We start from the raw sequence: 22,718 nt of genomic DNA, 5'->3' as shown, positions 1-22,718 counted from the left end.
TTTATTCCCCTTTGCTGTGAGACTCAAGGAATTTGGGTCTTGGGGGTCCCCAGGGAAGGTTTTGGGGGAGACCGGAGTTTATCAGGCACTCTACTCTAAGTCCTGATTGGTGGCAGCGCTACAGGATCTAAGCTGGTAATTAAGCTTAGGGGAATTCATGCTAGTACTCATATTTTGGACGCTAAGGTTCAGAATTGGGAATTATGCTATGACAGCCTCAAAAAAAAAAAAGTGGCCTTGCGTTTTAATTTAATCGCATGATATGCTCTTTTAGTTTTAAAGTATGGATTGTTGTACACCTCTACCCCGATGTAACACTGTCCTCAGGAGCCAAAAAATCTTACTGCGCTATAAGTGAAACCGCGTTATATCAAACTTACTTTTGATCAGCCAGAGGGCGCAGCCCCGCCCCCCCCGGAACGCCACTTTACTGCGTTGTATCTGAATTCGAGTTCTATTGGGTCGCATTAGATCGGGATAGAGGTGTATTATGCAATGAGTGCCAAATTATGTAATATCGATGCTGTAGAAATGTATAGAAAGCCCGCGTTTGCTCGCAGCATGCGTCCCCACTACTGCGACGCAGCATTACCATTGGTCCAACCCCCCCCAACTACTATTCTAGAAAATTCTTTGACCTATATAAGCAGCCGCATCAGGTATGCCCAGCATAGTGTCTGCAGTGTTTGTGATCTTTGTCACGTGTACTCTACTGAAATAGCATAACAAGCCCATGGCTTAACATTTTAATTCAATCGAATGATACCCCCTTTTAATTTTAAAATATGAATTGGTTCATAGTTAAGATAAGAAAAGGAGCAGACAAACTGAATTATAATGAATGTGCTGATAGTAGTGCAAATACCTCGGACTCCTCGGTTAAGAACGGTATCTCATTTTTTAAGTAAAGTTTAGTTGTTAACTAAACTTATTTTTTTTAAATTAAGTTTTAGTTTCTTTAGTTTGTTTGATGAATAATACTTATGTCCTTTATGAACAAGTATTCAATAAATGTTTGCCTTTAAAAATAAATAAATAAATAAATAAAATTCTCTGGGTGCACATCTTAATGAAATGTGCTGCGCACGCCTATGTCTACCACCATTCCTCACTTGCTCAGCCTATAGCTGAATTGCTCCTGGCAGTAGTATGTCCAGAGTGCCTGTGTATGGCTTCATGAGCCAAGGCATTAAGGGGTAGGCTGGGTCCCCAAGGATAACTATAGGCATTTCAACATCCCCAACAGTAATTTTCTGGTATGAGAAGTAAGTTCCTTCCTGCAGCTGTTCAAACAGACCAGAATTCCTGAAGATGTGAGCGTCATGTACCTTTCTCGGCCATCCCACGTTGATGTGAGTGAAACATCCCTTGTGATCCACCAGTGCTTGCAGCACCATTGAAAACTACCCCTTGCAGTTTATGTACTGCCAAGGTGGTCTGGTCCCAAGATAGGGATATGCGTTCCGTCTATCACCACACCACAGTTAGGGAATCCCATCGCAGCAAAGCCACCCACTCTGACCTGCACATTTCCCAGTCACTACCCCGGATAGCAGCAGCTCAATGATTGCATTGGCTGCTTGAATCACAGCAGCCCCCACTCTAGATTTCCCCACTCCAAATTGATTCCTGACTGACCGGTAACTGTCTGGTGTTGCAAGCTTCCAGAGGGCTATTGCCACTCACTTCTCAACTATGAGGGCTGCTCTCATCTTGGTATTCTTGTGCTTCAGGGCAGGGGAAAGCAAGTCATAATGTTCCATGAAAGTGCCCTTACGCATACGAAAGTTTCACAGCCACTGCGAATCATCCCAGACCCACAACACTATGCGATCCCACCAGTCTCTGCTTGTTTCCTGGGCCCAGAATTGGCGTTCCATGGCAGTAACCTGCCCCATTGTCACCATGATGTCCAAATTGCCAGAGCCCGTGCTTTAAGAGAAGTCTCTTTCCATGTCCATCACTATCGTGATCGCCTGTGGTCGCCTCCTCTCCCGCTTTTGCAGGTTCAGCACATACTGCAGGATAATGCACGAGGTGTTTACAATGCTCACAACAGCAGCGCTGACGGTGATCTGAGTGGGTTCCATGCTTGCCATGGTATGGCATCTACAGGAGAGCAGAGTTGCAGCGGAAGTGGTGGAGGATGACGGTTAGCACCATGCACATTTCCCGAGGAAAAACACATGTACACAGGAGCACATGACAGACAACATGGAGAAATTCACTATTGAGACAAGAGCAGCAGAGCAGAGTTGCAGTGGAAGCAGTGTTTGATCACAGTTAGCAGTCCTACTGCACCATCTGCTGACAGCAGCACCCAGGATACAACAGCGGCGGTGTTGGTGTGCTAAGCTGAGTGGGCTGCACACTTGCCATGGTATGGTGTCTGCATGGAAAAAAGGCGCGAAATGATTGTCTGACATGGCTTTCACAGAGGGAGGGGCAAATGACAACATGTATCCAAAACCACCCGCAACAATGTTTTTGTCCCATCAGGCATTGGGAGCTTAACCCAGAATTCCAGTGGGCAACGGAGACTGTGGGAACTGTGGGACAGCTACCCACAGTGCACCACTCTGTAAATCGATGCTAGCCACAGTAGTGAGGACTCACTCCACCGACTTAATGCACTTTGTGTGGAAATACAGAATCGACTGTATAAAATCGATGTCTAAAAATCTACTTCTATCAAATTGACCTAATTTCGTAGTGTAGACATACCCATAGAGAGCTACAGGAACTAGCAATAGGTAGAAGTCCCATGGGAGAGGCTGCCAGAGTCCCCAGGGATGGGAGGCAGTGGGAACCTGCTAGAGAAAAAAGGCTTCCATGGAGAGAGCCCTAGGTGGTAGTGCTCAGTGAATAGAGCATGGAAGATTCCTGCAGGAAACCCTGAAGCAAGAAGGGTGAGAGGTAAAGGGGAAAATCCCCTGGCAGCTGTAGCCCACGATGAGCTGTGGAACTGGTTTTATTCGTTGTGTGTATGTTGTGAAATTTAAACCACCTGGAAAAAGACTCCGGGTGTGGCAGTGAGTCCTTTGTGAACTGGGGAAAAGATCAGTTTATTGCAGTCATAAAGGATTATTCTGTTCTTCAGAAATTCTTATACCATGAGTTAGCTGCCTAACACCTTTTTAAAATACCAGCCTAAATATCTTGGGTGATTTTTTAATTTGTCACCTTTTTCTCTTTTTACATTTCATTTCCATCCCAATCTTACACAATCTGGGTTTCAATTATGTTCATGGTGTTTGACAGGATTTCCGCTTTTTTATGAATTTCTATACAAAAACAAACAAATTCCTATATTTCTCCAGGCAGATTTTACTTCCTCTTTTTGATGTGGTATGTTTTTGTTTGTTTGTGCTCAGAACTACTTAAACCATTTGCACTTCTAATTCAAACTGAATGCCGATAATAATGAAAATAGTGTGATGTTCTCAAATGTTCAGTGGGTTTTACATTTATAGACTCTACTTCGCCCTTCAATCTCCCATTAATTATTTCTTCCTAGTTTTGGATTCTACTCTTTCAATGTGAAATTCACCCATGTGCAGAGGCGCTGCTGGTTTGGAGGCTTAAGTGGTTCAGAGGCCCTTATGAATAGGGATGAATTTCACCCCTAATGTTACATAAGAGCGGCCATACTGGGTCAAATCAAAGGTCCATCTAGCCCAGTATCCTGTCTTCCGACGGCGGCTGATGCCAGGTGTCCCAGAGGGAATGAACAGAACAGGTAACCATCAACTGATCCATCCCCCTGTTGCACATTCCCAGCTTCTGGCAAACAGAGGTTAGGGACACCATCCCTGTCCATCTTGGCTAATAGCCATTGATGGATTTATCCTCCATGAACCTGTATAGTTCCCACTTGCAGGAGAAGCCCCTATTAGGAATGCTATTATCCTTCCTGTGCAATGATCACTGTAACCCAATGGAACTATGATTTGACAGCAGTGCTCAGCTTGGATGCTCTATCTCAGGGGTAAGCAACCTTTCAGAAGTGGTGTGCCGAGTCTTCATTTGTTCACTCTAATTTAAGGTTTCACGTGCCAGTAATACATTTTAATGTTTTTTAGAAGGTCTCTCTATAAGCTTATAATATATAATTAAACTATTGTTGTATGTAAAGTAAATAAAGTTTTCAAAATGTTTAAGAAGCTTAATTTAAAATTAAATTAAAATGCAGAGCCCCCCAGACCAGTGGCCAGGACCTGGGCAGTGTGAGTGCCAATGAAAATCAGCTCGTGTGCCACCTTCGGCACCTGTGCTGTAGGTTGCCTACTCCTGCTCTATCTCTTTTTTGTAGTGCCTCCCATCACCATAGTACCTGAGTGCCTCATGTGGCACCACATTAAGAAACTTGATCAGTTCCATATGTGCTGACTTTGGTCTGTTTGCAGGGTTAAACCGTGGGGACAAGATTCCCAATATCATAATCCATAATCATTGTCAGGCATTCAAAACATGCTTGTAAAAGCTCAGCTACATTGGTCTGAGCATCTCGTTCATATAGCTGATTTGAGGATACCCACGGCCATGTATTTTGGTCAGCTGGGCACCCATTCTCCTGGTAGCCAGTACAAACGATATAAAGGCACACTGAAGTCAAACTTGAAAGCATATCAGGTTGACCCCAGCAATTAGGAAGCAACAGCCCATGACAGAGTAGCTTTGTCACGTCGCCATTAACTGTTTTGAAGCAAGGCACATTAACACCTTAATGAACAGCACAAAGTAAGAACTTAACAGCCTGCAATGGTCATGGACAATCTTGTCTATCCCATGTGTAACTGTGTGTGCAGTTCTTGCACTGGTCTTACCTTGCAAATACATGTTTACTATAACATTTCTTGACTCCTCATACATTGAGGTCAGACTCCATTGTCCTCACATCTCAGAATCTTTAACCTCACAATGCCCCTATGAGATAGATGCTGTTAGCCCCATTTTGTAGATTGGGAACTGACACACACAAACCTTGGCTACACTAGTGCTTTACAGCGCTGCAACTTTCTCGCTCAGAGGTGTGAAAAAACACCCCCCCTGAGCGCAGCAAGTTACAGCGCTGTAAAGCGCCAGTGTAAACAGTGCCAGAGAGCTGTCTCCCAGCACTGGCGCCACAGCCACACTTGCCCTTCAAAGCGCTGCCACAGGAGCGCTCCCGCGGCAGAGCTGTACAGCTGCAAGTATAGCCATACCCACAGACACTAAGGATTTTTTTTAATAGCACAGGAATTGAACCCAGATTTTCTACAGCCCAACCTAAGACTCTACCCACTAAGCCATCTTTGTGTCTTCCTCTCTCTGGCCTTGTCTATGCTACAATTACAACCAGGTTTGGGAACCTAGTTACACCGTTTTGCTTTGATTTTTTTCTGTGTAGGTCAGATTATATCATGTTATAGCTGTGTGAAGGGCACTGTGCTATAACCCTCAGGGTTAACTTGGCTATAACACAGTTTGTTCAGGTCAACGCATAGAAACCCAGCCTTGTTGTAACATGGTTAGGACAGAACCTAATATGTGTGTAACTGCAATGTATACAAGGCCCCAGTGTATCCTCTTCTTGAAACCTTTCCTCATTCTGTATGACACTCATTGGGAGGGGTGTTTAGTGTCTTATTGCTGGAGCAGCGTGGAGAAGGTCAGAATGGTTATGGGATAAGTCCATCAAGGACAGAGTTAAAGTCCTTGGTGCAGCAATGTTGGGAAGCCCATGTTCAGCGGATGGTTCTGAAGACGGAAGCTGGCTTTTACCCTAGAACTAAGCAGTCCTTCCAGTAAAAGTGTCTGCAAGCCTTGGCCCTCGCTTGCAGACTGTCTGAGGATAAAACTGCTGGTGCAGTAGTCTTCTCCTTTCATCAGCCTTGTCTGCTCTTCTTTTCTTTTCTTTTCTTTTTTCCCTAACCCAGTCCCTATAACATGAATGTGGGACACTAAAATCAAAAGGAAATGTTTCCACATGGTCTAAGGATGGCCTAGGTATGCTTAATCCTGCCTCAGAGCAGGGCAATGAGCTAGATGATCTCTCAAGGTCCTGTCTAGCACTTCACTATGATTGTATACCTCATGTGAAACCAGCCTATGGACTTCACTGCCACAGGAAGCTGTTAAATAAAATAATTTATCATGATTAAGGCTACATTTTAGTCATGAGTATTTTTAGTAAGAGTCATGGACAGGCCACGGTCAGTAAATAAAAATTCACGGCCCGTGACCTGTCCATGACTTGTCTGATATACCCCTGACAAAACCTGGGGGGGGGAGTGGCTAGGGGGTGTCATGGGTGCTGGGAGGGGCGGCCTGGGACCCCCCACTGGTGCTGGGAAGGGCCGGGTGCAGTACACAGCCTGTGACCCTCGCTGGTGCTGGGGAGGCAGTTGGCAGGGCTGGCAGGCTCCCTACCTGGCTCTGCGCCTGCCTGGAAGTGGTGACATCCCCCTCCCTCAGCTCCTAGGTGGAGGCATGGCCAGGCAGCTCTGCGTGATGCCTCCACCCCGAGCACTGGCTCCGCAGCTCCCACTGGCTGGGAGCCACAGCCAATGGGAGTTGCAGGAGCGGTGCCTGCAGGCAGAGGCAGTGCACAGAGCTGCCTGGCCACGCCTCCACCTAGGAGCTGAGGGATGTCACTGCTTCCAGGGACCCCCCACACCCCCAAGTTAAGCGCTGCCCAGAGCCCTCACCCCCTCCTGTGCCTGAGCCCCCTCCCACACCCAAACTCCTGCTGCTGTAGGGGGAGGAGGGGAAGTGCTGTGGCCCAATACTACCCCAGCAGTGGCCAGTGTGGCTGGCCCAGGGGCTGCCCGAGCTTCTCAAGCAGCCCCCAGGCCAGCTGCACCAGTCTCAGCAGAAGTCACGGAGGTCCCAGAATCCATAACAAACTTGCAGCCTTAATCATGACGACCGGATAATTTATGGGCATTAATAGTATTTGTGGCTAAGCAAGTGACAGTAATGACACAAGGGGAGTCAATTCTCATCCTTTTGAGTGTAAACTGATCATCTGAGGGAGTGGGAGACAGGCTGTAGGCTTTTCACCTGCACAATTGGCCAAGTGCTTTATGTGGCTAATTGAAACATCAGTGCTGGCTGGGGCCACAGGCAGGACAATGGACTTGATGACTCTAATGTTTGAATAGATATGGCAGCTCCTATCATGTTCCTTACCGGAAGCCTGATAGCTTCTAGTATGTCATTATTTCTGGTTCTTGAACTATTAGCTCTGTAGGAGGGCGTAGGCTGAATTGTTTAGCTGGAGCACCTGCTGTTGAATGAGACATGAGACCTTTTCTTTCTCTCTTTCTCTTTGTCTGTCTGTTTGCTGACCTTGTCACTGCTTATCGTGACTGCAATAACAGCCATCGTTCGAAGGGAGAGAGTGCCTGGGCCCTAACCTGGCCTAGTATAAGGAGAGAGGCATCCTTCTTTCTCTTACCATAACTATCAGCAGGGTGTTCTTTATATTCCTTACCTGTCTTTCTGGCCCTTTGGTTTGCAGGCTACGTCCATTTTCTGATGGCCTCACATCCAATGTCTAAACCTACTATTTGCACCCCCTGTTCTATTTGGCCCCGTGTCTACGGGTGCAGGCTAGAGATGCAAATCAGTTTGTGAATATTGGCTACTGGCTTGAAAGTGAGGTCTCACTAGGTGCGATTATTTGTTACTAGTCCGGAGCTGGTCTAAAGCACACGGACTCAAGTAACATCAGCAATTCATGTTTCAGCTCCCTCGTCACACCAATGAGGGGCGTATTCACTCACCACGCAGTGTCATCCTCCAGCAGCTGGACTGGAGAAGCGGTGATGCACAAGGCCCAGTTCCACTCCTGGGTTCTTGCTGGGATCTTCACTAATCATAAAGCTGGCCCTGCAATACTGGTTTGCCCACATGTGCACCTACACTGGCATGTCCAACAGAAGTACCTGCCCTACTGCTAAATACTGCATGTTCCATCGCTGGTCCTGCGACATGTCACATCTCAGTATGGAGGATGAAGGGACTCAACTGCTGGAAGCCACAAGTACCGCTGCTACTTAGATGGCTGGTCTGACATTGGAATACTTGTTTCCAGCTGAGGCCTACATTAACAATAGTACCAATGGCTCAGTTACTTCCCTTGAGTGTCCACCCAGTGCATCTTCCTGTATGAGCCAGAAGCAATTTGAAACACTGAGTCAACTGATCCAGTGGGAGAGCAGAGCCCTGAATTGCTTCCTCTTTGGCTCGGGACTCCTCCAGGCAGCTGGGGCTTGGGGCAGCTCCGGCCACAGTTTGGGGCTCAGGGCTCCTCTGGCCCTAGCAGGCAGAAGAAGTGGGACCGGGGGCTAGACTCCCTGAATGGCGGGGTTCCTGCACCACCCATGAGAATAGGGTAGATATTCTATGCCATCAGCTGGACTTTGCAAATCTGGTTGGGGGTTACAATCAATGTCTGTGACTCCCTGTCTGTACCACTCTGTCAGCCCTGTCTTTCCCCTTCGCCCATCTGTTTTACACCTTTCGGTCTCACCCTTCATGCCTCCCTCTTCCCATTTCTCCAAGAGGTACCAAGAACTCCAGGGGAAAAGTCAGTTTCTTCTCAAAGGTGTGAAATCCCAAGGGAAAGGCTGGCCCTTTTGAGGTGAAACTGGGAAATCCAAGGAAAGACTTAGAGCTTTCTCCAAGGGAGGAGGGGGTAGGGATTTTGATCTCATTATTTTCTCAGTCACTTCCCAGGCATTTCCCACTGCCTGGGATCTTAGTGAGCCATAGAAATACAAATTACATAGCAAGGAAACCTCTGACTCAAATAACTTATAATTGCTTTGTGTCTGTTTCCTAGTGTGACTGATGTGTTAGGCAAATATTTGTACAGTGCTGAGAATTAGCCCCACCTCTTCCTTCGTCATCGCTGAGGCCATCTGCTGATGCCAGCAAGTTATTGGCAGCTGGCATTCATTTCAAGCCAGGCTTCTGTATTCGTTACAGGGATGGGTTTGGTGCCAGTGGCTCAGGAAATTTTTCTTTTTTTAATTGCCACAATGGATCATACCAGTGGTTTACCAAGTTCCTGTATTCTGTTTCCAGTAGGGGCTGATTCCAGACATTTCATCACCATGGCAGCTGAGCACTTTTCAAGACTCATTAAACCGTTAATTTTAATTCTGAACTGTGTAAAAAAAATTTAAAAAATTCCCTTTTATCAGTGATAAATGACACCTTTCACCTTAATCAAAGGTCCCCTTGTTCTTTTATTATCAGGAAGGGTGAATTAAGAGTGCCCAGTTTACCATCTCAATACCATTCTTCATTTTATATACCTGCATCTTATCTGTCTCCTCTCTAATCTTAACAGTTCCGTTCTTTTCACTCTCTCCTATGGAAGATGCATCCAAATTGGTAAAATAAATTGTGAAGATAATAACACTAATTCAAGCCACAATTACAGACCAGACCATTGGTTCATCTAGAGATATTTCAGAATGAGTAGCCAATGACTCGTCCTTCAGTGTAAAGTGAAAATACTCATAGTGATGAAACTAGCCAATTGTGCATTGCTTATGTGGGAAGCAGGTAATTCCTTCCTGACTTCTGTAGTAATCAGTTAGTGCCTTGAAGCATGACATTTGATTAGATATTAGGCTGCATAATTGGAAAGGTTTTTCACTGAATTAGGTTAGCCAACTTGATGACCTCCTGCAATAGCGAGTTCCACAGGTTAACAATACACAGTGTGAAGTATTATTTCTAAGCATGGACCAAAACTTCAGATCAGAATTTTGGAGCGTGTGGGATGAGATTTGGAGTCCAAACCTGGATTTCAATTTTATAGCTGAATGCTATTGAATTGAACTTGGACTTCAGATCCAGTCGTCCCTAAACTTCACGGAGTGTGAAATCCCAAACTGAATCTGAATTTTGGTTTCTTGGGTTTCTCTGATTATTTCCTTCCTTTTGTCTCACAGGTTAGGGGGGCAGGGTAAAGAAGAGGAAGCGACAAGACTTCTTTATATCCTTTGCAATTACAACACCTCAATCAGGCCCCTCCTCCCTCTGCCTTCATTCCAGGCTAAATCATCCTCGCTTTGAAGTCTACTCATATGCGAGCCAGTGGTCCTTAGCCACGGTATTCATATTCAGGAGCAAGTGCTGACGGAGCTTCCTAATCTTGTCTGTAGATCTAATCCATGGATAAAGGGCTGGGCACAGTTGAAAGGGCTGCTGAAAGGGATCCAATTCCTGGGGCTAGATTTCAACTGGCACTGTCCTCAGCACAGTTGAAAGAAGCCTCAGGGAGTGCTCAAGAGAATGCTATCTTGTCATGACCCCCCAAGGGAACTGCTGGGGCATGTGCAGCAGGATGGTGGCATAGAGATGGCTATGCCAGTACATGATTCCTCATTGTCAAGGGAATCCTCTGCTATCCACTTAGGGCAGTTTTTAGTTCACTTTGTGCTGTAAGAGCTGTATGTAAGAGCCAGAGCAGAGCCCATATCAGTTGTGTAACTTGTCTGAATCCTGACAGAACGTGGTACCTATATAAATACAGCTCTCTCATCTGGCTCTCTCATCTACTTCAGTGGGTATGTTTTCTCATTTCATACTGGGGCAACAGAAATCCGGGGGCATGGGTGAGCTGAGAGAACGTAAGGTCTTCCTACAAATTTGCTGTATTCTCTACCACCTAAACTCTCTCTTAAAGAAAAAGTGGCTTCTGGCACAAAAAGCCCTGATAAGTTAACCTGAACCCAGATACTTTGCTGGACTGCAGCCAGACAAACTGAAACAGCTGCAGCAAGAGGTGTTTGAGCTTTCCCCCTTCATCTTAATTAAGCTATAATGTGTTGTTTCAAACAGTACACAAGGCTTTAAGTTCCTGCCAGGCCAGTTAACTGCCAAAGCAAAGCCAACTATCTTCCCCAGCACTGAAGAAGAGCTCTGTGAAGCTCGAAAGCCTGTCTTTCTCACCAACAGAAGTTGGCACAGTCAAAGAGATTCCCTCACCCACCTTGTCTCTCTAAAGCCAGGACAAGGCATTTATCAGACCTGAAAACCACCTAGTACGAGCATGTTACCCAAGACCATGAAATACTGCTCTTCCACAGCATCCTCATCAGAACAATTATTTCTGAGGGGCACCAATTCACATGCTGGTTTTGGCACTGCTAATAAAACTGACGACTGGCTCAGATGGACTTCAGAGCTGGCATCCTGGAATATGAATAGCTGAGCATAGGCAGGTTTCTGGAAAGGAAGTGTGGCTTGTGCTGAATAGTATGCTCTGATTGGTTATGCAGAGGGCCTGGATCTGCTCTCATTTAACCCAGTGTAGATCAGGGGTTATCCCAATGACATTAGGCGGTTATAGTGGTGCAAATCAGATCAGATCTGGGCCTGAGGCTTAACTGAGGCTCGTGGCAGGATAACCGGTGTGTATGGGATGACAGGGGTCTCTTCCCTGTATCTAATGCAGTTAACTTTGAAACTGAAAATTGGCCACTTAAATCCTGACATTGTTAACCATTTCACTGCTAATAATTCAGTCATTACAGCTGAACGTCCCCATCAGGGACTGTCATCACAGTCATTTAAAACTTCCCACAAGAAGAAAACTGAGTTATTAATTTGAAAATAGCAGCATCTTTGACCTAATAGTCTTTGATTTTGAAGGTCACTCCTTGTGTTTTGTGAAGGTTTCTGGGATTAACCCCCAGAACAGTGGTATTTTCCAAAGTGGCACCCCAAAGAATTGTTGAGAAAGAGAAATAGACTTTGTAACACCAAGGATCACAGTGGCAACCCTCAGGCCTCATCTGGAAGTAGGGTGACCAGACAGCAAATGTGAAAAATCTGGACAGGGGGCGGGGGCTAATAGGACCCTGTCTTGGTATAATTCCCCACTCTGAACCTTAGCCTCCAAAAGATGGGGTACCAGCATGAATTCCTCTAAGCTCAATTACTAGCTTAGTACTTGTAGCACTGCCACCAACCAGGAATTCCAGTGCCTGGTACACTCCGGTCCCCGCAAAACCTTGCCCGGGGACCCCCAAGACCCAGACCCTCTGGATCTTAACACAAGGAAAGTAAACCCTTTCCCTCACCATTGCCTCTCCCAGGCTTCCCCTCCCTGGGTTACCCTGGAAGATCACTGTGATTCAAACTCCTTGAATCTTGAAACAGAGAGGAAAATTCACCTTTCCCCCTCCTTCTCTCTCCCCCTCCCAGACTCTCCTTGACACAGAAAGTAATCCTAACACAGAGAGAAAATAACCATTCTCCCCACCAATTCCCTGGAGGATCCATACTCAGTCCCCTGGGGTCTCACTAGAATAAAAAAAAACAATCAGGTTCTTAAACAAGAAAAGCTTTTAATTAAAGAAAGAAAAACAGTAAAAATTATCTTTGTAAATTTAAGATGGAATATGTTACAGGGTCGTTCAGCTATAGACACTGGGAATACCAGCCTAAGTATACAAGTACAAATAAAAATCCTTCCAGCCAAATACACATTTGCAAATAAAGAAAACAAACATAGCCTAACTCACCTTATCTACCTAGTACTCACTATTCTGGACATATAAGAGACTGTATCAAAGAGATTGGAGAGAAACTTGATTGCATATCTGATCCCTCTGAGCCCCCAGAGTGTACAACGACCAAAAACTAACAGCACACACAAAAACTTCCCTCCCTCAAGATTTGAAAGTATCCTGTCCCCTGATTGGTCCTCTGGTCAGATGACAGCCAGGCTCACTGATCTTGTTAACCCTTTACAGGCAAAAGAGACATGAAGTACTTCTGTTCTATTAACCCTTAACTAACTGTTTATGACAGACCCTATATAAGAAAAAGACCCAAAAATCACGACTGTCCCTATAAAATCGTGACATCTGGTCACCCTATCTGGAAGTCAAGATAACTGGAGCCCTGTTGGTTTCAGTGGAAGTTGCTCAGATCCTGTGGCAGAGGAATAAGGCCCAAGAGTTTTATTCCCAGTTCTGCCTCTGACTTGCTGTGTGAACATAATCTCTCCATGCCTCACTTTCCCCACCTACAAAATGCGGATAGCACTACCCAGTTTATGAGGGGCTTGTGAGACTAATGCCTGCTCGCTGTGGTGGGATTGGGGGCAACCCAGAGTAGTAGTCAAGTGTGCTTGAGTGGTCGGATAGCTGGCTAGTCAATCCATATCAGAGGCAATCTGGGGCAAAGGTCAGAGTTCTCTCAGGTGTCAGTAGCTAGAAGATCCAAAGGGCTCAGTCAGTGATTTGGGGAGGCAAGGTCATGCAAGGCAGGGTCAGGCAAGGTGGCAGAACAAGGCGGTTTCAAGAGCAACCAGCAGGCAGTGGTCTGTTGCTCAGACAGCTTCCTCTTGCTGTTTGGGCCTTTATATAGTCCAGGTACACAATGAGTGCTGCCTGTCCATCCTGTCAGGCCTGGCTGCTATGTGCATGTGGACCTTTAGCACTAAGGCTGTTGTCAGGGTCAGCACTTCTGTTAATCACTGTGGCACAAGCACTAAGGAGGGCACCCAAGGACCTGGCAGGCCTGGGTTCAGTATTGGGATCCTGACATCATCCCCCTTCTTTGGGGCAACCTTGGGGCACCAAAGGGCTGGACTTGTCGGGATGGGCTCTGTGGAACGCTCTGACTTCTTTGGGAGCGTGCACGAAATGGTCTGGTTCCCAGGACCCTCTTCTTGGCCTTGGATTGGCAGAGTGGGAGGTTGTTTGTTTTTTGTTTTTTTTTTGGGGAAAGGGATTGTCAGAGAAGGGTTTAAGGAGGGAGTCATGGAATAGAGGGTGCGCCTTGAAGGAATGGGGAGGTTGAAGTTCAAAGGTTACTGGGTTTATTTGCCTGCATATCGGTAGGGTCCTATGTACTTGGTGGTCTAGTTTACATACACATCTGCCTGTCTTGAGATGCTTTGGGATGTTAGATGGGATTCGGTCTGAGTTACTACAGAGAATTATTTCCTGGGTATCTGGCTGATGAGTCTTGCCCATAAGCTCAAGGTTGAACTGATTGCCATATTTGGGGTCAGGAAGGAATTTTCCTCCGGGGCAAATTGGCAGAGGCCCTGGGTTTTTTTCACCTTCGTCTGCAGTGTGGGGCACAGGTCACTTGCTGGAGGATTTTCTGTACCTTGAAGTTTTTAAACCACGATTTGAGGACTTCAGTAGCTCAGACATAGGTTAGAGGTTTGTTACAGGAGTAGGTGGGTGAGATTCTGTGGCCTGCGTTGTGCAGGAGGTCAGACTAGATTCCTTTTCATTAAGAGGACAGGGGCCCAAGCCAGGGATGTGGACTGCTCGAGGAAACACTTCTCCAGATTCTCAGATTCTATAATCCTTAAGGGCAGCTAATTCATGTTCCAACGTGGAATGCATTCAGCTGAACAGAATCTTGGCTCCAGGCTCTAAGTCAATCAGGCAGATGTTTTCCCTGTGAGAAAGTAGTGTCTCCATTTTGTTTTTCGAATACGTCTGAAAAGTTGGTATTTTGCAGAGAGTGACAGTTGACCCTAGTAGCAAGTAGGCCTGCTGTGTTGCCAAAACATCTCTACATGTTGCTGAAGCTCAGGCAAGGCATCCAACTGGAGTTTCTGGAGTCTCAAGCTTGGAATTCAGGAGGCAGATGTCCTGGCAACACTTAAAATTAAATGTAATGGTTTGCTGACACCAGGAGATAATACGGGTCACATTTCTCTAGCTAGGAGATTCTGAATATCAAAGGGAACCGTGGGGACCAAATCAGGCTAAACTGGAGAAGCTCATAGTGCTCCCCAACCATCACCTCCAAAACTATAGTTTTCTGACTGATGAGCCTGGAGGTGAGCAGTGATCCATTAACTGTCTCAACTAAATCAGGGGCTATCTTAGGTTGTTTGGATAGGCTGAGTACATGAGCCAAGATAGTGTCCATTAAGTTATCACCCCTCAAAGACGGCCCTGACTGACACTGGGGCCAAAGTATCTGTCCAGAGTCCCAAAGCCAGAGTCCTAACTGGAGTTGTAGGTGCAGGTACATTTTCAATATGTTGGGCCAGGCAGCCAGAATGGATTGCTGGAAGGGACTTAGAGGAGTTTTTTCACTGTTGCTCAGGCATGACCCACTTACCAAGGCTGAGCGTGGTTGTCTCCTGGAACCACATGGTTCAGGGACATAGCAAGAGAGATGGACACCATGGGGCCATTGCCACGACAGTAGAAACACAAGTACTCTCACCATTGGTCCAGCCAGGTCCATGCCCTGTCCATCTATGTGGGCTTGGGTGGGGGGCCTTTGCAGGGGTTTTGGGCAGTGCTTGGATGCAGGGTGGAATTCCTTTCCTTTCGAGATGCCATTCCTTAAGTCTGGTGTCGATTTGGAGGCCCAGCTTAATAAATGAATCTAGATCAGTGGGAGGCTCCATGCAAGCAAGCTCATCTTTTATTTCTTCGCTGAGAGCAAGACAGAATTGGTGTGGCTGGGCTGCCTCATTCCACGCCCTATCCGCCGCCAGGAATCAGAAGCAGGTGGCATATGTTGCAGCTGACCCCAAGGCCTGATGGAGTCTATGTAGGGCTGCCTCTGCAGTGCGAGCTTGGTGTGGGTCATTCAAGATTGTCATAATGGCCCTCAGGAAGGTGTAGGCCTCTAGCAGAGGGGTAGGGGTAGGCATAGGTGCTCTAGCAGAGCAGTCATCCTGTCCAGGCCCTCACCTGTTAGAAAATCATGACTAGTCCCACCTTTGCCTGGTCCATCTGGTAGGTATTGGGCCATGGCAGGAAATGGAGCCCCCAAATTTAATAGGATCCCATCGTAGAGCTCTGGTAACAGTACTGTGGGGCTGCGGGAGATGTTCCCATCTGTGGCCCTATGATCTGTTCTTACAAGGTACATTTTTTTGCCTGAAGCTGGTCCACTGCGACGTGTAAGGCTTGGTTTTCCACCTGTAGGTGAGCGGTCTGCTCCTGCAGGCTCAGTGGCCCCTGTGGCACAATAGCCATAGGTGCTGGAACTAGAGATGCTGGGGTGGTGCTGCACCCCCTGGCTTGACATGGTTTCCATCATATAGAAGGTTTACAATTTGGTTCAATGGCTCTCAGCACCCCCATTATACACATTGTTCCAGCACCCCTGGCCGTACCTGTGAGTTCCATACCCCTTTCAGGTAAGATGAGTCTAGAAGGAAACGGAAGTGGTCTGAGCAAACTGTAATGCCTGGTGGCTGAGGCAGAATTGGGAGCAGTCTGGAGCAGTACTCAAGTATGTGCCAGGGGTCAGGTAACCAGCAGGTCAATTCATATCAGAAACAATCTGGGGCAACGGTCAGAGTTTTCTCAGGCATCAGTAGCCAGAAGATCCAATCCAAGGGGCTGGTTCATTGGATTGGGGAGGCGAGGTCAGGCAAAGCAGCAAGGTAGAGTCAGGTGAGGCAGCAGGGCAAGAGGGTCTAGGGAACAATCAGCAGGCAATGGTCCTCTTGCTGTTGGGGCCTTTATATAGCCCAGGTATCTAATGAGAGTGCAGCCTGTCCATCCAATCAGGGGCCTGTGGTATGGCTGCTATGGGCCTGTAAGCCTTGAGCACGAAGGCTGTTGGTTAGGGCACCGGTTCAATATATTGCGATGGTTCAGTGGCTAAGCAAATCTCCTAAGGAGCTGGCAAGCCTGGCTTCAATAGCGGGTTCCTGATAGACTTGATTTGTTAACTTTTTATGCAGCACTTTGAGCACCTTGAATGAAAGGTGCTGGACAATAACAAAACAGGAGTTGTGTCACTGACTGGCCAAGCTGAATATTTCCAGGGGAAGAGGCTCCCATTATTGTAAAACCCCAGGAGGAGAGGGTGCAACCTGAAGTCATCACTGTTGTTTCTTCGTTTTCTTTGAGGTGGGTTTTGACATCTCTTTTCCCCTCCTCTTTGCAGGATATGGGAGCTGGAGGGAACTGGCTAAAGCCCTGGCAAACAGGAACATCCCTGCTGTAGACCCAAACCTTCAGTTTTACTATCCTCAGAAGCCAGTACACCAGGTAAGGAGGCTCAAGGGTCTTCTTAAACATTCAGGGGAAAATTCTCCCTCTAGATCTGCGTGGCAGATCCCAACTCCTTCATGCACAGAACGAGACCAAATTCTGATCTCAGTTATACTGATCTCAGTTGCACCAATGTAAATACAGACCAACTCCACTGCAGTCAATGGAGTTATGTTGGATTTACATCAGTATAATGGAGGGATAACTAAGAATGAGGAGATGAAATTAAGAAAAGGAGAACTTAGGCTAAAAGCTAGTGTCCCGTGGGGTCCTGCATGTTCGAGCAGGGCTTCCCCATTGGCCCAGTGCCAGGTTGGTACACCCCGTCACACAAATGTTGGGTGTCCCTGTGAGATCAGGCAATTGCTGTAAGGAGGGCTCAGGACCTCTGTTGGGGCTGAGCAAACAATCAATCTGCAGCCCCTGGGTGGGGCAGAGGCAGCAAACACTAACCATGCCTAGTGGCAGGGGTGGATGTGGGAGGTAGGGGAACCTTGGCCTACCCTACTCCACCGGGTTCTGACCCAGGACTCTATGAAGTTGGGATATTCCCCGTTAAAGGTTTAAGCATGAGCTTCTATTACATTCCCTGGTCACTTCCTCAGCAAGGTGCATTTTGGGCATCTCCTCGGCTGGCAGTGGCTCAGCATCCCAATCAGTCTCTGCGGTCAGCTGGTCATCCTCAGCATAGTCCAGGTCCATGGTTCCTGCTGCTTGGAAAGTCGCTGGATTCTGCAGCACACATCCTTCCTCCTCCTCAGCCAGCCCAGACTGAGCTGGCCTGCCTCCGTTTATCTGTCCCTTCCACCTGGGGCATGCACAACAGGGGCGACGGGGTGTGGTCTCCTGTGCCCACAGTGAGTGATCAGGCACTGCAGGGTTGGTACACCCCATCGCTGCTAGGGAAAAGCTTGTAATGAATGGTGAGATGTATCACACAAAGGAATAGTCTTCCAAAGGAAGTGTTAGAGATTGGTCAAAGCACTGGAGAATAAACAGATGTTAACAATTAAATTAACAGCTCTGTAGAGGTGCAGGACTCACCCCTGCAGCGCCTCCTGCTGGTCATCCCAGGGAATTAGCTCTTTAAGCCTCCGGAGCACCCTCTGCAGGCGGGTATCCCGCTTGTCACTGGCCCCGTGTCCCTCCCGGACTCCGGTGCCCCTCTACCCTGGAGCTGCCCCCTGGCAACACCCCCACCAGTGTCTATGGGTCTCCCCTCTCTGGGGAACCTCCAATGCTCTAATCCCCACCTTGCCTCAGTCTGGGCTACTGCCAGTCATCACCGAGCCCCTGCTCCCTGGGGCAGACTGCAGTGTAAAAGCCACTCATCATAGGCAAGGGGGTTCGGACCTGCTGCCTTCCTCTGCCTCCCAGTACCTCTATGGACCTTGGACCAGGCCCTGCAGCCTAGGGAGTTGCCAGCCTGGAGCTCCCCAGCTCTGCTGGTTCTCCCCAGTCCTGCCTCATTCCCAGTACCCTTCCTGCTGGCAGCCAGACCCTGCTTTCTCCCGCCTGGAGGGAGAAAGAGAATTCTCTTGGGCCTCTGGCTCACAGACTTTTTATACAGGCCAGCTGTGGCCCGATTGGGGCACGGCCCAGCTGCGGCCACTTCCCCACTCAGCCCAGCTTTTTCCTTGCCCCAGCCCTCTGCCAGGGCTGTTTTACCCCTTCAGGGCAGGAGCAGGGTAAGCACCCCTGATCCCAGGAGCGCTCTGTGTCTGCTTGGGCTGTCCTGCTGGCTGGAGCGCTCCCCCTCCTTCTCTAGCTGCCCTGCCGGCTGGAGCTCCTTCTCCCTTCCTGGGCTGCTGCTGCTGGTGCTGCTAGCTGGAGTGCTCCCCTCCTGGACTGCTGCTACTGCTGCTGAGCGAGGGGTGGGGGGGCCCTGTGGGCCAGCCCCCACTCCTCCACCTCCGGAGGGAGAAGCCAGGACCCCACCGCCGCCACCACCACCGCTGCTACCACCTGCGTGGGGTCCTTCCTGCCTGGCCACCTGGGTTGTTGGAGGAGGAGCCGCTGCTGCTGGAGCTGTGTTTGCCTGGGGAGCTGCTGGAGCCTGGAGGCGCCTGAGGCCTGAGAGGACCACCGGCTGCTGGGGGAGCGCACGGGTAGACCCTGAAGACCACTGTGGAGGGGGCCCTCAGAAACTGAGTGACTTTTTGACTGTGCTCTAGTGGTGGGGGTGTAGACTGTGTTTGTGGGGGCACAGGGGGTGTGGCGTGGAGCCTGCCCCCTGGTCCATCCGTGCCCCCCCAACCCCCACCACCACCGTTGCCCCCTCCACCACCCCCACGGACTGCTTACCATCTGCCTCGGTCCCCACCTCTGGGACTCAGCTGCTTGCCTGGCCAGCCACGCCCTTTTTCCACCGTTTGGGCCTCCAGCAGCAGCCAGCCAAACCTTTAGCCCCTGCACAAGTGCTCGTGGGTGCACGCACCCCCCCACCCCCTCCCCAACCTGACCCCTTCCCCTCCGTGTTAGACCCCCCAACCTTTCCCCTTGTTGCCTGCCCCATTGCCCCTTGTAGCCTTTTGCCCATCCACTCCCAGCTTCAGTTTGTTTGCCTGCCCCGCCCGTGCCCCTTTGTAGCCTTGTTTCTCCTGCCTCAGCCCCGCAACCGGCCCTTTGGTCCCTCTGCCCCACTCCCAGTCTTGTTGAGCCCCTTCCCTACTGCCCCTTCGCCCTGTTCAGCCCCCCCCCGTGCGCCTGTACCCTTCTCGTGCGCTTGTGCCCCCCCATTTGAGTTTTCCCCTCTGGCACTGCACCCCCCCCAATTGCTTTAGTATCCCTTCCCTCCCCTAGTACGGCTGGAGGAGCCGGTTTTCCCTCCCGTGTCTGGTGACTGATCCCCGCCCCCGAGTCCTTGCTTGACCCCTTATCTGCCCCCCCCCCCATTTTGGCACCCTCCTCCCCTGCCTGCAGCCTAGCGGAGAGGAGTGGTTGCCCTTCTTCCCCTCCCCTCCCTTTCTCTGGTGTTTCCCCTCCCTCCCCACTTGCCATGGCGGGGGACGCAGCGGATGGGACCCCTGGGACGATCCCTGTCCCCCCCGCCCACCCTGCTCCCTCCACGACCCCCCCACTCTCTACCGCTGCCACTGCTGCCGGACCGCCTGCCACCATTCTCGCTGCGGCGCCGGCAGCGGCGGGTGCAGGGGTGACCTCTGCTGCCGCCACGTCCCTCGCCCCCTCTGCTTCCGGGGGACCCCCTCCGGCTGGCGGGAAGGGCCAGGGCAAGAAGAAGGGAAAGGGCCCCGCTAGGAAACCTAAGCCCTCCATGGCGGAGCCTGTCCCCTCTGCCGCGGCCCCACCACCGGCCGCGGTGCCCCTCCCCGCTGTTCCCTCCACCAGCTCTGCGGGTGCCCCTCCCCCAGCCCCCAGGGCATATGCCCAGGTGGCGGCGGCCCCCCCGCCTGCCGCTTCGTCATCTCCCCAGGCCGCCGCCTCCGCTACCATCTATAGCGGCCGGGGCCCCTTCCCCACCTTGACCAGGAAGCACGGCGTCCGTTGCCTCCTGGTGCCCGCCTCGCCCCACGTGGAGACCTACGTGCGGGCGTTGGCGAGGGTGGTGGGGCCCACGGCCATCGTGGCGGCCTCCAAGATGTATGGCAAGGTCGTCTTCTTCCTTGCCTCGGAGGCCGCCGCCCAGGAGGCGGTGGAGAAGGGCCTGGCGGTGGGGGGTGTGTTCGTCCCCCTGGAGCCGCTGGAGGACCTGGGGGTCCGTATCACCCTGACCTCTGTCCCCCCCTTCCTCCCCAATGCCGCCCTATTGCCTGTCCTCTCTACCCTGGGGAAGCCCATTTCAGTGGTGAGCCCTCTCCCCTTGGGCTGCAAGGACCCCGCCCTCCGTCACGTCCTCTCCTTCCGCCGGCAGGTGCAGCTTCAACTGCCGCCGGCGGCACGTGGCGGAGAGGCGCTCGAGGGGTCCTTCCTGGTCCCCTATCAGGGGGCCCATTACCGGGTGCACTACTCCACGGGGGAGGCCCGGTGCTACCTCTGCCGGGCGACGGGGCACGTCCGGAGGGACTGCCCCTTGGCTCGGCTCGGAGGAGCGCCCGGGACCACCGAGCCCCGGCAGGGTGCCGGCCCCGTCATCGCCGGCACCCCTGACCGCCCGGTGCCCGGGGCCGCCCCTCCTCCTCCTCCATCCATCACTGCTCCCGCTCGGGCTGCAGGGGTACCTCCCTCGGCATGCCCAGACGAGCGGGTGGGCCCTGCCTCCGCTGCCTGCACTCTGGCGGGGCCTGTGGAGGAGGGTGTGGCGGGGGTATTGCCGGGCGTGGGAGAGGGCCCTCCCCAAGGGGTATCTTCCCTTCCTCCCGCTGTCTCACCGGTGCCCCTCCAGGTCCACGACCCACCAACCCTGCCCTCTGACCCGACCTCTGACACCCAGCCCGCGAGCGGCGCCATGGAGGGCTGGACCCTGGTCCAGGGTAGGCGGGGCAAGCGGAAGGCTCGAGCCTTGCTCTTACCACCTGATGCGGGAGCCCCCTGTAAGACCAGAAAGGGGGCCACGGATGCCGAGCCTTCCGCCGTGCCCTCGGGGTCGGCCCGTCCGCCAGTTCCGGCCAGGGACACCGTGGCGGCACCAGAAGGTTCCACCGTCCCTCCTCTGCAACCCCCCTCTGTGGCGGCCTTGGATTTGGTCCCCCCTGCTCCATTGCCGCCTGCGCCCCCTGCACCAGTCGGGGCGCTTATTGCCTCCGGCTCCAGCGGGGAGGACCCCGGGGTGGTGGGAGGTGAGCACCCCTCCATATTTGAGGATATCGAGGCCCTGGGTCTGACCCCGGTTACCCAGGGGGAGGATGACCCTCCGCCAGCGGGCCTCGACCTAGCCGTCCTCACCCCAGCTCCCCTCTCCCCGTGTTCCCTCCTCCTGGCCGCTGCATCCGCTCCCGCCTCCGGGGGACCCCTGGACTCCCCGCCCTGCCTGGCCGTGGTTGGCGCCCCGCTGACGGCCGCCGAGCCCGTTGAGGCGCCGGCCGGTGCCCCACGGCCGGGAGACGGGCTCACGGGGATATCCCTCGGTGGTGCGGAGCACCCACATCCCTTCCCGGGCGGGGGCCCCACCGACGGTGTTCCATCTCCCGATGCCGTGGCTAGCGCGCCTACCACCGAGCCTGAGCCCGGCATCGCTGGGGACCCCCTCCCTGCCCCTCTGATCTCCGCGCCTGGCCGTGAGGAGCATGCTCCTGACGGTTTAGCTCCTGCGGTCCCGGATCCCACCTCTGTCCCTATCCCTGACCTCGGCCCCGCCCTTGGCCTTGACCCCGTCCCTGTCCCCTCCACTGCCCCTGCTGTTATTGCCGCCCCTGGGGCTGTCCCCTTCCCTTTTCCGGAGGGTGACCCCCAGAGGGCGGCCTTTACATTTTGCTGTCCCAACCCCCTAGGGGCTGCACTCTTCCCTCCGCCGCCCCCCGTCGAGCCGGGCTCTGTGGCGGACCTTGTGGCGCCGGCCCATCGGGCGCCACGTCGGGAGTCTGCCCCTTGCCTTCCCGTCCCCATGGGCCACGAGGTTGTCCCAGAAGCCCCGCTAGTGGGTCACCAGGGGCCAGGGCCCCACCCCCCGACGCGCTGCGAGAGGAGCTGCGGGAGTTCCTGGAAGATGTCAGGGGCTCCCGCAACAAGGTGGCGCTTGCTCTCCAGCGCTGGGGGGATTTCCATCAGATCCTCCGGGCCGCGAGGGCCCTCATGGGGGAGGGCAAGAGGACC

The 22,718-nt window shown here is 51.4% G+C and overlaps 1 protein-coding gene across 2 annotated transcripts in view; it reads left to right on the top strand.

The window, feature by feature from the left end:
* Positions 1 to 22,718, top strand: part of B4GALNT3 (beta-1,4-N-acetyl-galactosaminyltransferase 3) — a 150,258-nt gene that overhangs the window by 86,440 nt on the left and 41,100 nt on the right. For both annotated transcript variants that reach the window (XM_030543092.1, XM_030543086.1), the window contains exon 2: positions 16,903 to 17,006. In XM_030543092.1, coding sequence (XP_030398952.1) covers positions 16,903 to 17,006 — 104 coding nt within the window. The remainder of the gene's footprint in view (positions 1 to 16,902; positions 17,007 to 22,718) is intronic.

This window comes from Gopherus evgoodei, chromosome 1 (assembly GCF_007399415.2).
Source record: "Gopherus evgoodei ecotype Sinaloan lineage chromosome 1, rGopEvg1_v1.p, whole genome shotgun sequence".
Taxonomy (NCBI): Eukaryota; Metazoa; Chordata; order Testudines; family Testudinidae; genus Gopherus; species Gopherus evgoodei.
This window is presented reverse-complemented; position numbering and strand designations above follow the sequence as displayed.